The sequence below is a fragment of the Anomaloglossus baeobatrachus genome, chromosome 3, assembly GCF_048569485.1.
Source record: "Anomaloglossus baeobatrachus isolate aAnoBae1 chromosome 3, aAnoBae1.hap1, whole genome shotgun sequence".
Lineage (NCBI taxonomy): Eukaryota > Metazoa > Chordata > Amphibia > Anura > Aromobatidae > Anomaloglossus > Anomaloglossus baeobatrachus.
The window spans coordinates 12013185-12025233 of NC_134355.1; the positions used below are offsets into that span (position 1 = coordinate 12013185).

The window sequence follows — 12049 nt, forward strand, 5'->3', positions numbered from 1 at the left end:
ATACAAAGGGTTCACATCTAGATGCAAACCATTCATCAATTCCAAAAATAGACAGGCCAGAGTTACATTTGCTGAAAAACACCTCATGAAGCCAGCTCAGTTCTGGAAAAGTATTCTATGGACAGATGAGACCAAGATCAACCTGTACCAGAATGATGGGAAGAAAAAAGTGTGGAGAAGAAAGGGAACGGCACATGATCCAAGGCACACCACATCCTCTGTAAAACATGGTGGAGGCAATGTGATGGCATGGGCATGCCTGGCTTTCAATGGCACTGGGTCACTTGTGTTTATTGATGACATAACAGCAGACAAGAGTAGCCGGATGAATTCTGAAGTGTACCGGGATATACTTTCAGCCCAGATTCAGCCAAATGCCGCAAAGTTGATCGGACGGCGCTTCATAGTACAGATGGACAATGACCCCAAGCATACAGCCAAAGCTACCCAGGAGTTCATGAGTGCAAAAAAGTGGAACATTCTGCAATGGCCAAGTCAATCACCAGATCTTAACCCAATTGAGCATGCATTTCACTTGCTCAAATCCAGACTTAAGACGGAAAGACCCACAAACAAGCAAGACCTGAAGGCTGCGGCTGTAAAGGCCTGGCAAAGCATTAAGAAGGAGGAAACCCAGCGTTTGGTGATGTCCATGGGTTCCAGACTTAAGGCAGTGATTGCCTCCAAAGGATTCGCAACAAAAAATATTGAAAATAAAAATATTTTGTTTGGGTTTGGTTTATTTGTCCAATTACTTTTGACCTCCTAAAATGTGGAGTGTTTGTAAAGAAATGTGACAATTCCTACAATTTCTATCAGATATTTTTGTTCAAACCTTCAAATTAAACGTTACAATCTGCACTTGAATTCTGTTGTAGAGGTTTCATTTCAAATCCAATGTGGTGGCATGCAGAGCCCAACTCGCGGAAATTGTGTCACTGTCCAAAGATTTCTGGACCTAACTGTATTTGTTCCCAGTTCCTTGTCTGCCTGCGGCTTCCCTGTACCTCGGTTATTTGCTCCCATTCTCTTTTCTGTGGCCTCCAGCACCTCGGTTATTTGTTTCCAGCACCTCGGTTATTTGTTTCCAGCACCTCGGTTATTTGTTTCCAGTACCTCGGTTATTTGCTCTCAGCCTCCCATCTGCCTGTGGCTTCCAGTACCTCTGTTGTTTCCAGTCCCTTCTCTGCCTGCGGCTTCCAGTACCTCTGTTGTTTCCAGTCCCTTCTCTGCCTGCGGCTTCCAGTACCTCGGTTATTTGCTCTCAGCCTCCCATCTGCCTGTGGCTTCCAGTACCTCTGTTGTTTCCAGTCCCTTCTCTGCCTGCGGCTTCCAGTACCTCGGTTATTTGCTCCCAGTTCCTTCTCTGCCTGTGGCTTCCAGTACCTCGGTTATTTGCTCCCAGTCCCTTCTCTGCCTGTGGCTTCCAGTACCTCGGTTATTTGCTCCCAGTTCCTTCTCTGCCTGCAGCTTCCAGCACCTCGGTTATTTGCTCCCAGTCCCTTCTCTGCCTTCGGTCTCCTGCACCTCTGCTGACGGTCTCCCTCATACCTCACCTGCCTGCTCCACTAACACCCACGGCTTTTTTTTTTCCCCCTATACCCACCCAGACATTGATCTCGAGTTTCACTGACCGACGTCCTGACATTTTCCTCTACAATTTGCAGATAAAATTCAGAATTCATAGTTTCAGTGATAAGAAGACATCCTGGGCCAGATGCAGTGAAACCGACCCAAACCTCCTGACAGCCGCAGACATCTCCTTTAGTTCTTGTGATTATTCACGTCCACAAATGTGCACTGAGAGGATCAGACAGATGGATCCTGTTAAGAAATGTTCATACGAGCACTTGGTCATTCTTAGATTTGGGTCTTTTATTTTATCTAATTTTAGGAGTTAGACATTATGTTTCGTTATTTTTATATTAAAACCTAACAGACCTTGGGCATCTAAATCTTAAGCTCCACAATGTAACAGTATTCTGGTGATCGCCTCCTTGTTCAGGTGAGTGAATTATCTCGTGTCGGAGCCATGGGCTTTTTATATTATTGTAAATTAATTGCCTTGATCTAAGAATTGTGATGTTCAATGATTTCTTGCACATTGTTATACTGACCTATGGAGGGCTATTTAAAGAAGTAGTTCTACGGCAGAAAGTATGTGTGGACCTGATGGAGCGCACTCGATGCGAAACGCCCAAACCCTGAACTGAATGGGCAACGTTACTATTGGATTCCTTTAATCACGAGCACTCACAAATCACGGGTTAATGATCAAATAAAAAACATCAAAACATTTCAATGTCAATTTTTTTATTGAAAAATATTAAAATAAATTACAAATATTTTACATAAAAAGTAGCAGGAAGTTACATACAGTGAGTCCAGGACACAAAGGACACAAGACGTTCAAGGACTAGAGAAAGGAAGACTAAGACTGGAAGACATTGCTCTCGGGGATCTGGAAGAAGCAAAAATGTTCTAGCAAATATGTCCCCAGAAAATGAGTGTTTAAAAAACGGTTTTGTTTTTTTGTTTTGTTTTATTCTTTCCAATATCACAGTGTGAATTAAAAAAAAAAAAAAAAAATTAGAAATCTTGCAATTTTTATGCTGGAGCTTTATTTAGACTCATTCCTGGTTGTTTCAGGAAACACTTTTACATTAGACAAACTCTGACCCTATATTTTATATTGAAGAAGCATCTAATGAGCATGTGCAAATGGTCATTGGAAGTTAAGGAGAAGGTGAGCTGTGACATCACCTACTGTGAATGGTGGATCTTGTGTTATCTACTGTATATAGAGGTGTTATCAGTCATTGTACAGGAAGGGGAGGAGGTGAGCTGTGACATCCCCTATTGTGAATGGTGGATCTTGTGTTATCTACTGTATATAGAGGTGTTATCAGTCATTGTACAAGAGAAGGTGAGCTGTCATATTACCTACTGTGAATGGTGAATACAGGTCATGAGTCATTGAACAGGAGGGAGAGGAGGCGAGCTGTGACATCACCTACTGTGAATGGTGGATCCTGTGTTATCTACTGTATATAGAGGTGTTATCAGTCATTGTACAGGAAGGGGAGGAGGTGAGCTGTGACATCCCCTATTGTGAATGGTGAATACAGGTTATCAGTTGTTGTAATGCGGTCACTGCTGATAAAGAAACTGCTATAAACCCCAACGACAAAGTACAAATCTGAACAAAGCCCCAGAGGAGAGAGAAAATTGCAAGATTATTTTCCTTTTTGGCTAAACTTTTACAGTTTGCAAAACTTTTGATCACAGATAAACATTTGTTATTTCTCAACACAGAAAGGAGGGACCAGGCAATGACGTCCTCGGATGCTGCCCCCCCGGGACCACCAGTGATCAGCCCAATATCACCGCTCACATTGGACCGAGGCTTCGGTCTGGTCCCGTTAGTGCACCGAGGTCCTGGTTCATTAGAGAAGCCTCAGCTCTTACAAAGGTGGAATCTCATGGTGGAGTGTATGAAGAACAACATCTACAGCAATAATTCGTCATCTATTAAGTGATCAGTGCCAGTTGCCTCCTGCAAAATACGTTCTGGTTGTTTGATCACACGAAAAATGTCACTTATTATTATCAGGTCTGAACACCCCCAGCGAAAATCACAAAACTGGGGGTCAACCAAAGTTAGTATCACAAAACAAGAGCTTTCCAAATCCACTCCATGTGCCCCATATAACAGAGCTGAGCAGCCGTGACAATGTGCAACATCTAACCAGGGAAGGTTCCTGATCAGGAGGGATCGTCCGGTCTCTAAATCTACAGTACAAACACCAACCGTTCCAAAAAATGGTCACATTACAAGATGGCGTGCATCCTTAAACTATGGAGATGATGCACTGTAACCAGGGGACTGATAAAATGTGGCGCTAAAGTGAAGAGCGGAGACCTCGCCCGCGTACCTGCAATATGGAGTCTATAGTCCCTGAACGATGCGACACTTCACAGTTACCCAATCTTGTCACACAGTGATTAGGTCCAAATACAATAAATATACAAAAAGAAGGGGGAAAGTCCGGGGGGAGGAGCCACTAGCAGCAGGTTGTTCATGAATTAAAGGGATTCTATATACAGAACCTTCTCTATATGAAGGAGAAATACCGAAAATCACACGAAGCGACCGTCACATGGCATCAGAAGACAAAGGGGAGCAAAACAATGACAGGCGTCAATCAAATCACACAAAGAAATCTGCACAGTCCTATGTAACAGACGGCTGACGTGGGGTATAAAGACCACCACGGCGACAATGTAGAGACTGTACTGTAACAGCGACCAGGATTAGAGGAGGGGGCAGAGAGAAGGGCACAAGGCGAGTCCGAAGACTCCAAGGCACATATGGAATAAAAAAAAAGTCATTAACTTTACTGATCAACGCCTCTGCCAAAAGATAAAGGGGTGGTCTCCTCTTCTTAAATGGTTAAAATTGCAACAAGCTTGTAAAAATTATGATAAAACTTTGCTCTATTTTAAAAACCAAGATTACCGGCCACCTCTGGAGTGTCAGGGATGAGAAGATTAACAGGCAGCGCTGCTCCGGGGCGGTCAGGATCGCTGGCAGTGGCCATCCCCCTCCCCGAAGAGGACCAGCCCCCTAGGAGCCAGCGGCCAGCCCTTGCTCTACGTCTATGCTGCGGTGGTACAGTTGCCTCTGCCGGCATCAGAGCGCACATTTCAGAATAATGGCTCAAACAAGTCACTGGTCCTAAGGGTCCATCAGGAGCCCATCAACCATCCCGGGGGCAGCAGAAAGCTGGGACACAGATGTGGTGCGCTGCTGGAGACAGAGGATACAACCTCTTTAAAAGGCTTTCTTTTTTTTTTTTTTAAAATTTCACAAATGCTGGTAAAATTCCCGGCCTTTCCAGCACCAGTGCTCCCTGCCGGTCTTACACGACCTTCCGGCAGCCAAGGTCCGGCCTGATCAGTGATGTTCGCGGGTGTGACATAGGCTTACGAGGCCAAAGATTGGCTGAAACCAGCACACGTTGTATCCAACAGCGGCACAGATCTAATAAAGAGTGATCGGGATCTCTGGTGCATTAGCGCTGGAGCAGCACGGGACTTCTAGGGTTTTTGGTTGATTTTTTTTTTAATCACAAATCTGGTTACCCAAGTTTTTAAAAAACATGGCCAACCCCTTTAAATACTGAGGCAGTGCACCTAGGTTCTACCAAGAAGATCTGTAGCTCACAGAGGACCTTACATCCTTGTGTCTTTCTGGGTTTTCCCCCAGGCTCTATGGTTCTGCCATTAATGACCATCAATCTTCAAAAGGAAGAAATTCTACCATTTTTTTTCCCCCAACTGGAATGTCAAATGAAGACCAAATACTTAAAGGGCCCCCACAAGTGATCCTACGGGGAGTAAATTACACTTAGAAAGATATTCATGCGGCTGCAGCGATGGAAGCTTCAAGTTTAAGATCCAGTACCAACTGCGCAGGACACAAAAAACACAAAAATAGTCCATCAACCAGACGTTGGGACATTCCGGAAACATAGCAGGTCCAGTACTCAATATTCCGGCTGTTTACGGAGACTCTTCAAAAATCGTTTTGGGTCAAGTGAAGGGGACATTTTGTGTTTGGGTTAATGAACATAAAAAAAAAAAAACTACTTGTACTTTCGGTTCCTCAACCTAAAAATATGGAACAAAAAAAAAAAAAAAAAAAAAAAAAAACTTTTGAATAACTTTTCCTTAACCCCCCCCCCCCCCCCAATTATGTGAAAACGAAGGTCCACACTAGTTGGGGCCACATTCGAATTATGGATACAAATCGTTTTAGGAGCATACAATACTCTAAACTCTGTGACCAGGTCTTAGCAAATAAATAAAAGTGGTCCATTATTTTTTCCACATAGACGTCTCCGTACGTAAATACGGTATACGCCAATATATTATGAGACCGCGTGACTGGAAAACAAACAATGTACATATATACAAGAAGTCCACAGATCTGTTAAATTCAAGTATCTTCATGGAGGAAATAAAATGGACACAGAAGGCAGGAGAAATTCGGAGTCTGACGTGCACCATTTCTGGTTGGATTTGCCCAACCAAGATCTTCGGAGAAGACAACTCACCGTTGTTGAGTTAAGTCCAGTGCAAGAATAAGGCAACAGGCAAGAAACCATCAGCTTCTGCTTGGACTCGCCAATGGAAACGTCTACAGGTTTTTGATCCAATCTGGAGAAAACGTCTGATCAACCAGAGAGAAGTCCAACTACTGGTCCCAAAAATAAAACAAAAAACATTCTTAGATTATTATTTTCTCCATCGAGCACCAGTCCAAGAACAACCAGTCTGCTCAGTGGTGGGGTCACGTATCCCCCTTATTATTTATTTTATTGTACTCATTCAGAAGTTGTTCGTATGGAACGGAAACCTCAATGTCATTACTGGAAAACGAGGTCTCGTCCAGACACGTAAATGTATCCAGGCTCGTAGGAGTCTCCGGGTCCTCGATATTTTCCTCTATAGAAGATTTAGACTTTTCTTCATCTTCAGAGTCATCACCTTCGTCTTCCTCCTCTTCTTCGTTGACAAAATTTATGTTGTTCTGAAATATCAAGGGTTTATAATCCTTTGACTCCCAAGGTTCTCCTTCCTCTTCGCTGATCCGATCTAACTGGTTGATAAAAATGGTGGCCTCTTTGTCCTGGAGGGGCTTTACTCCGTTCTCTTTTTGAAGACCGTTAGAAAATGTTACAGCATCGTAGCCAAATCCATTGCGCTTCGTGTAGACCACCATCATATCCTTGCCTTTATTCGGGACATTTCCGGGAAGTTCACCGTTCAGGATTCTTTCCCCACCAGTCTTTAAACCATTTTTGCCAATCTGTTTAATCAGATCGTTATAAGTTTCCTCCTTTTTACATAGGAAACTTAGAATGTTAGCGTCCTTCGAATTCGCCATTGATATCGGTTTGTCCCTTTTAACTCGTGGGTCACTTTCGAAGGACCCTTTCCTTCTTTTACGTCTCTTTTTGATAGCTTTGTGGACCTCCACAAACATGCTGACCTTCCAGTTCACAAACAAGGACAGCCAGGCCAAGCCAAGGTAGATCCAGATCTCCACAAAATATCTGTAGAGGGCACCATATGTCACCTTTGGATTCACACCTGATTGAAAACAAAAAATAAAATAAAATAAAAGTTTAGGATATAGTATGAAGCATTACGTAATTTGCATACTCTACCAGTAAAATGGCAGAAAAATGTCCCCAGTCCCAGCCGATGCCACCGCCTCATCAGAATCATCTCTACCCATGAGCCCCATCATCCCAAAGCCTTCAGGAGGCTCATGGTGTGAACATCTCCTTCATCAGCCCCTTCTCTAAAAGGTCACAGTTATAAAATGAAACATTGTATCACCCTGTGAACTGTTACAGGTCAAAAGTGCAGAGCCAGAGTCTCCGCCCATGAGGATCGTTAAAAAGGTGGAAATTTATTCAGAGATTACTGGAAGGGCGATAAAGTGCCAATTCTAGTCAGTTAGGGGTAACAGGATCATCAAATATTATATTAATTTATATTATATAAAATAATAAATATATTATATATATATATATATATATATATATATAAATAATATATTAATAATACAGTATATATAATATTAAATATAATATAATATTAAACATATATATAAAAATTTATTTTTTCCAAGAGGAAAAATCAATACTGGAAGTCCTCCCTGCAGACCTTTAACTCTTCCTTCGCAAAGCTTAAGGGTGTGGTGAGAAAAAAAAAAAAAAGACCCTCAAAGAAGGCTGATCAATATATTGCATAGTATTTTGTTTGCATGGATGAGTAGTGACCCCACTTGGGTAAGAGTGCACTTATTGGTTGTGGTGGATAAAAATATACATCTAACTCTATATCTAAAAATATACACCCTCTATAGCCTGCGGGGGGCCATGCAATCCTTCTAGCTTGAATATTCTGGAATTCACATAGTACATACCTGCTACATAGTCTCCAAAGCCAATGGTGGTGATGGTGATGAAAGAGAAGTAGAGACCCTCGATGTAGTCCCACCCTTCCGTTCTCATGAAGATTAATGGAGGTATGACGAGGTGGACCACGACGCCCCATAAGATGAAGATGGCCGTGCAGGTGATCTGAGCTTTTCTCTGCAAGGAAATAAAATGGAGATATTACAAGTTAAATCTTCATATTAGTAAAAGTCAACCTTGTGGAAGAAACTGAAGCAGATGATTGGGGTCTGCACATAGTGACTGCAAGAGGCCGAGGGACCACTGTAACCCAGTTTACCGTCCCCTATATAACATGTCAGCAACGACCTTGTAGTAACGACCGGACAATGCTTAGACATTTTCTGCAGGATCAGCTGCTTTAAAAAAAAGTTCCTGCACAGACAGCAAACAAAAAAGCCGCAATCAGCAAGTCCTACTGACACCAATATACATTCACCCAAGAACAGAGTCACAATATCGACAGCACGTGCTGCAAGAAGCCACACACCAAACCGCAACAGTCACTGACGGCACCAAAACTAGTCACCATCTTATAAAAATAGCATGTAACCATTCTGAAGTTCTATTAAATTCTGCCACTGTACTCCAGAGCTGCATTCACTATTCTGCAGGATTAAGAGCCAAAATCTCCCATCATTGTCTGCTTGTCTAATGTCTTTCCACAGTGGTCTGAAATAGGGAAAACTAACTGCCCCACTGCATTATATGAGCACAGAACACATTGGGTGCCTTTCCACCAGCTTGATAAATGTTTAATATCAAGTAGTAAAATAGTGAGTGCAGCTCTGCAGTATAATACAGAAGGTAACTCAGGATCAGTAATGTAATGTATGTACACAGTGACTGCACCAGCAGAATAGTGAGTGCAGCTCTGGAGTATAATACAGGAGGTAACTCAGGATCAGTAATGTAATGTATGTACACAGTCACTGCACCAGCAGAATAGTGAGTGCAGCTCTGGAGTATAATACAGGAGGTAACTCAGAATCAGTAATGTAATGTATGTACACAGTGACTGCAGCAGCAGAATAGTGAGTGCAGCTCTGGAGTATAATACAGGAGGTAACTCAGAATCAGTAATGTATGTACACAGTGACTGCACCAGCAGAATAGTGAGTGCAGCTCTGGAGTATAATACAGGAGGTAACTCAGGATCAGTAATGTAATGTATGTACACAGTGACTGCACCAGCAGAATAGTGAGTGCAGCTCTGGAGTATAATACAGGAGGTAACTCAGGATCAGTAATGTAATGTATGTACACAGTGACTGCAGCAGCAGAATAGTGAGTGCAGCTCTGGAGTATAATACAGGAGGTAACTCAGAATCAGTAATGTATGTACACAGTGACTGCAGCAGCAGAATAGTGAGTGCAGCTCTGGAGTATAATACAGGAGGTAACTCAGGATCAGTAATGTATGTACACAGTGACTGCAGCAGCAGAATAGTGAGTGCAGCTCTGGAGTATAATACAGGAGGTAACTCAGGATCAGTAATGTATGTACACAGTGACTGCAGCAGCAGAATAGTGAGTGCAGCTCTGGAGTATAATATAGGAGGTAACTCAGGATCAGTAATGTAATGTATGTACACAGTGACTGCACCAGCAGAATAGTGAGTGCAGCTCTGGAGTATAATACAGGAGGTAACTCAGGATCAGTAATGTAATGTATGTACACAGTGACTGCACCAGCAGAATAGTGAGTGCAGCTCTGGAGTATAATACAGGAGGTAACTCAGGATCAGTAATGTAATGTATGTACACAGTGACTGCAGCAGCAGAATAGTGAGTGCAGCTCTGGAGTATAATACAGGAGGTAACTCAGGATCAGTAATGTAATGTATGTACACAGTGACTGCAGCAGCAGAATAGTGAGTGCAGCTCTGGAGTATAATACAGGAGGTAACTCAGGATCAGTAATGTAATGTATGTACACAGTGACTGCACCAGCAGAATAGTGAGTGCAGCTCTGGAGTATAATACAGGAGGTAACTCAGGATCAGTAATGTAATGTATGTACACAGTGACTGCAGCAGCAGAATAGTGAGTGCAGCTCTGGAGTATAATACAGGAGGTAACTCAGGATCAGTAATGTAATGTATATACACAGTGACTGCAGCAGCAGAATAGTGAGTGCAGCTCTGGAGTATAATACAGGAGGTAACTCAGTAATTAATGTGAGCATACTTCCACGTTGCCTGCTGCAGATAATGTGTCGCTTCCTTCTATCTTACTATGAGAGGATTCAGTAAATTCCACCACTTTAAGAAATAAAGCACTGAGCCACCAGTAGCCAAACCCAGGATCTCTTACCAGGGTGACTCCTCTTCTGGTGAGAAATTGGCCCAATCTTTTTGCTCGTCCTGCAAAGAACTTCCCTAAGGCGCTGATCCAGGTCAGGCAGAGCGGCACCCCAAATAATCCATAGAAGATACAGAAGAGGCGCCCGGCTGACGTCTTTGGCGCTATATTACCATAACCTGGAAGAGAAAAAGTGGAAAAATCCAAATCAATACATCAACGAAGGGGGTCATCTTCCCCTGATCGTGATCACCAGGGGCCAAAAATGCCATATTGTCCTATGATGGGTGATCACAGGACCTTCTTGCCCAGAATGGTGGATATATGATGATGACCAGCCGTAGCCTTGGTGCCCCCAGATATTTCCCATAAGCCTCTGTCGGCCCCGGTATCCCCCACTCACCGATCGTAGTGATGACTGTGGCTGCGAAGATGACGGCGTTCGCCCAGTTCCAGTTGTTGAAGGTCGTGTTCCCGGTGATAGTCACTCCTTGACCAGCAGCATTGGAAACCGTCTGTGGACAGAAACACAGGAAAGCTCTAGTACAAGCTGTTACTCTCAGCTATCAGCCACTTATTGAAGTCTGCACAAGCGTCTATTCAAACCAGAATGAGAGGGGGAGAGGACGGGGGCGGAGGATGATGGGGGGGGGGGGGGTGTGTACGAGAAGGGGTTAAAATGACCAAAGTGACTGCTGCTGCGAACCACAACTTGCAAAACTACAACTCCCAGCATGCTCAAAGACCCCTGCACTGCAGCAAACATGAAGGAATGGAGCAAAGGAAGACGGACTGCACTGGATAAAACCCCAATACTGGAATCCTTTAGATCTGCCCCTTTTATAGATGATTTGTCCTCCAGGTTTTCAGCAGATATTGGAGGATGGACCCCGGCGATCACTGGTCCGTGCGCAGGACTTGTAGCCAGTTCTTCCACATTATCAGAACTCTTTTCCAATTTTTATGTTTTTTTGTGAAATGCTAATTTTGAGCAATTTCCTACTTAGAAAAGAGACAAATGGTCTTTCAGATTAACCCCTTCTATCTTAGAATTCCTGGGATATGATAAAGGCAAGTTATAATGCCCAACATATGGAAATGGCGAGCGCTGAGCCACCTGCGTCTGACCTCGTGGCACATGTGTGGTCAAACAAGAGGACCTCCAGTCTCCTCCAAGCACTTGACCCACAGTATCTGAGGGCCTGTGGACCGGGTGGGGTGAGGCTTTTCATTTCCTCTCCATCTTAATTCAGAGACTGGAAAATCAATTTAGGACTCATGGAAAACAAACATGAGTCCAGATGTGGAAGAAAAAGTCCCTTGGGTTTAAGAACAGCGAAGACAAAAAAAAAAAAAAAAAAAAAAAAAAAGGGATAATATAGAAATGTTCTGGCCATCGCCCCTCACGATGGCGAATGCTCCTCTCTCCCATATCAGGAGTCTAATGGACGGTAGAATAAAACAAGAAAGAGGATGCGAATTCTGCACCAGGGAGCTTAACACAGATTACTTTGCTTGGACGCAGTGGGATCAGATTTAGAAACTATTTTGATATTTCAGTTTATCCGAATAAAGAAATGTAAACAGACTCATGGGAAGGACAAAAACTCACGAGCAAGTTAGCCGTCCAGGGACAAAAAAAAAAAAAAAAAAAAAAAAAAAATAATTATATAAAATTTAAGAGTAGAAAAGGAAAGCACAGAAACGAGAAG

At 43.0% G+C, this 12049-nt stretch overlaps 1 protein-coding gene across 1 annotated transcript in view; it reads right to left on the bottom strand.

Annotated features, from left to right (window-relative positions):
* Positions 1–2302: 2302 nt before the first annotated feature.
* KCNK5 (potassium two pore domain channel subfamily K member 5) overlaps positions 2303–12049 on the bottom strand; it is a 31702-nt gene continuing 21955 nt past the window's right edge. Inside the window, exons 2-5 of the mRNA XM_075338991.1 lie at positions 10741–10852; positions 10350–10516; positions 8003–8171; positions 2303–7158 (exon numbers count right to left, since the gene is read on the bottom strand). Of these exons, the coding sequence (XP_075195106.1) occupies positions 6356–7158; positions 8003–8171; positions 10350–10516; positions 10741–10852 (1251 nt within the window). The 3' untranslated portion in view covers positions 2303–6355. The remainder of the gene's footprint in view (positions 7159–8002; positions 8172–10349; positions 10517–10740; positions 10853–12049) is intronic.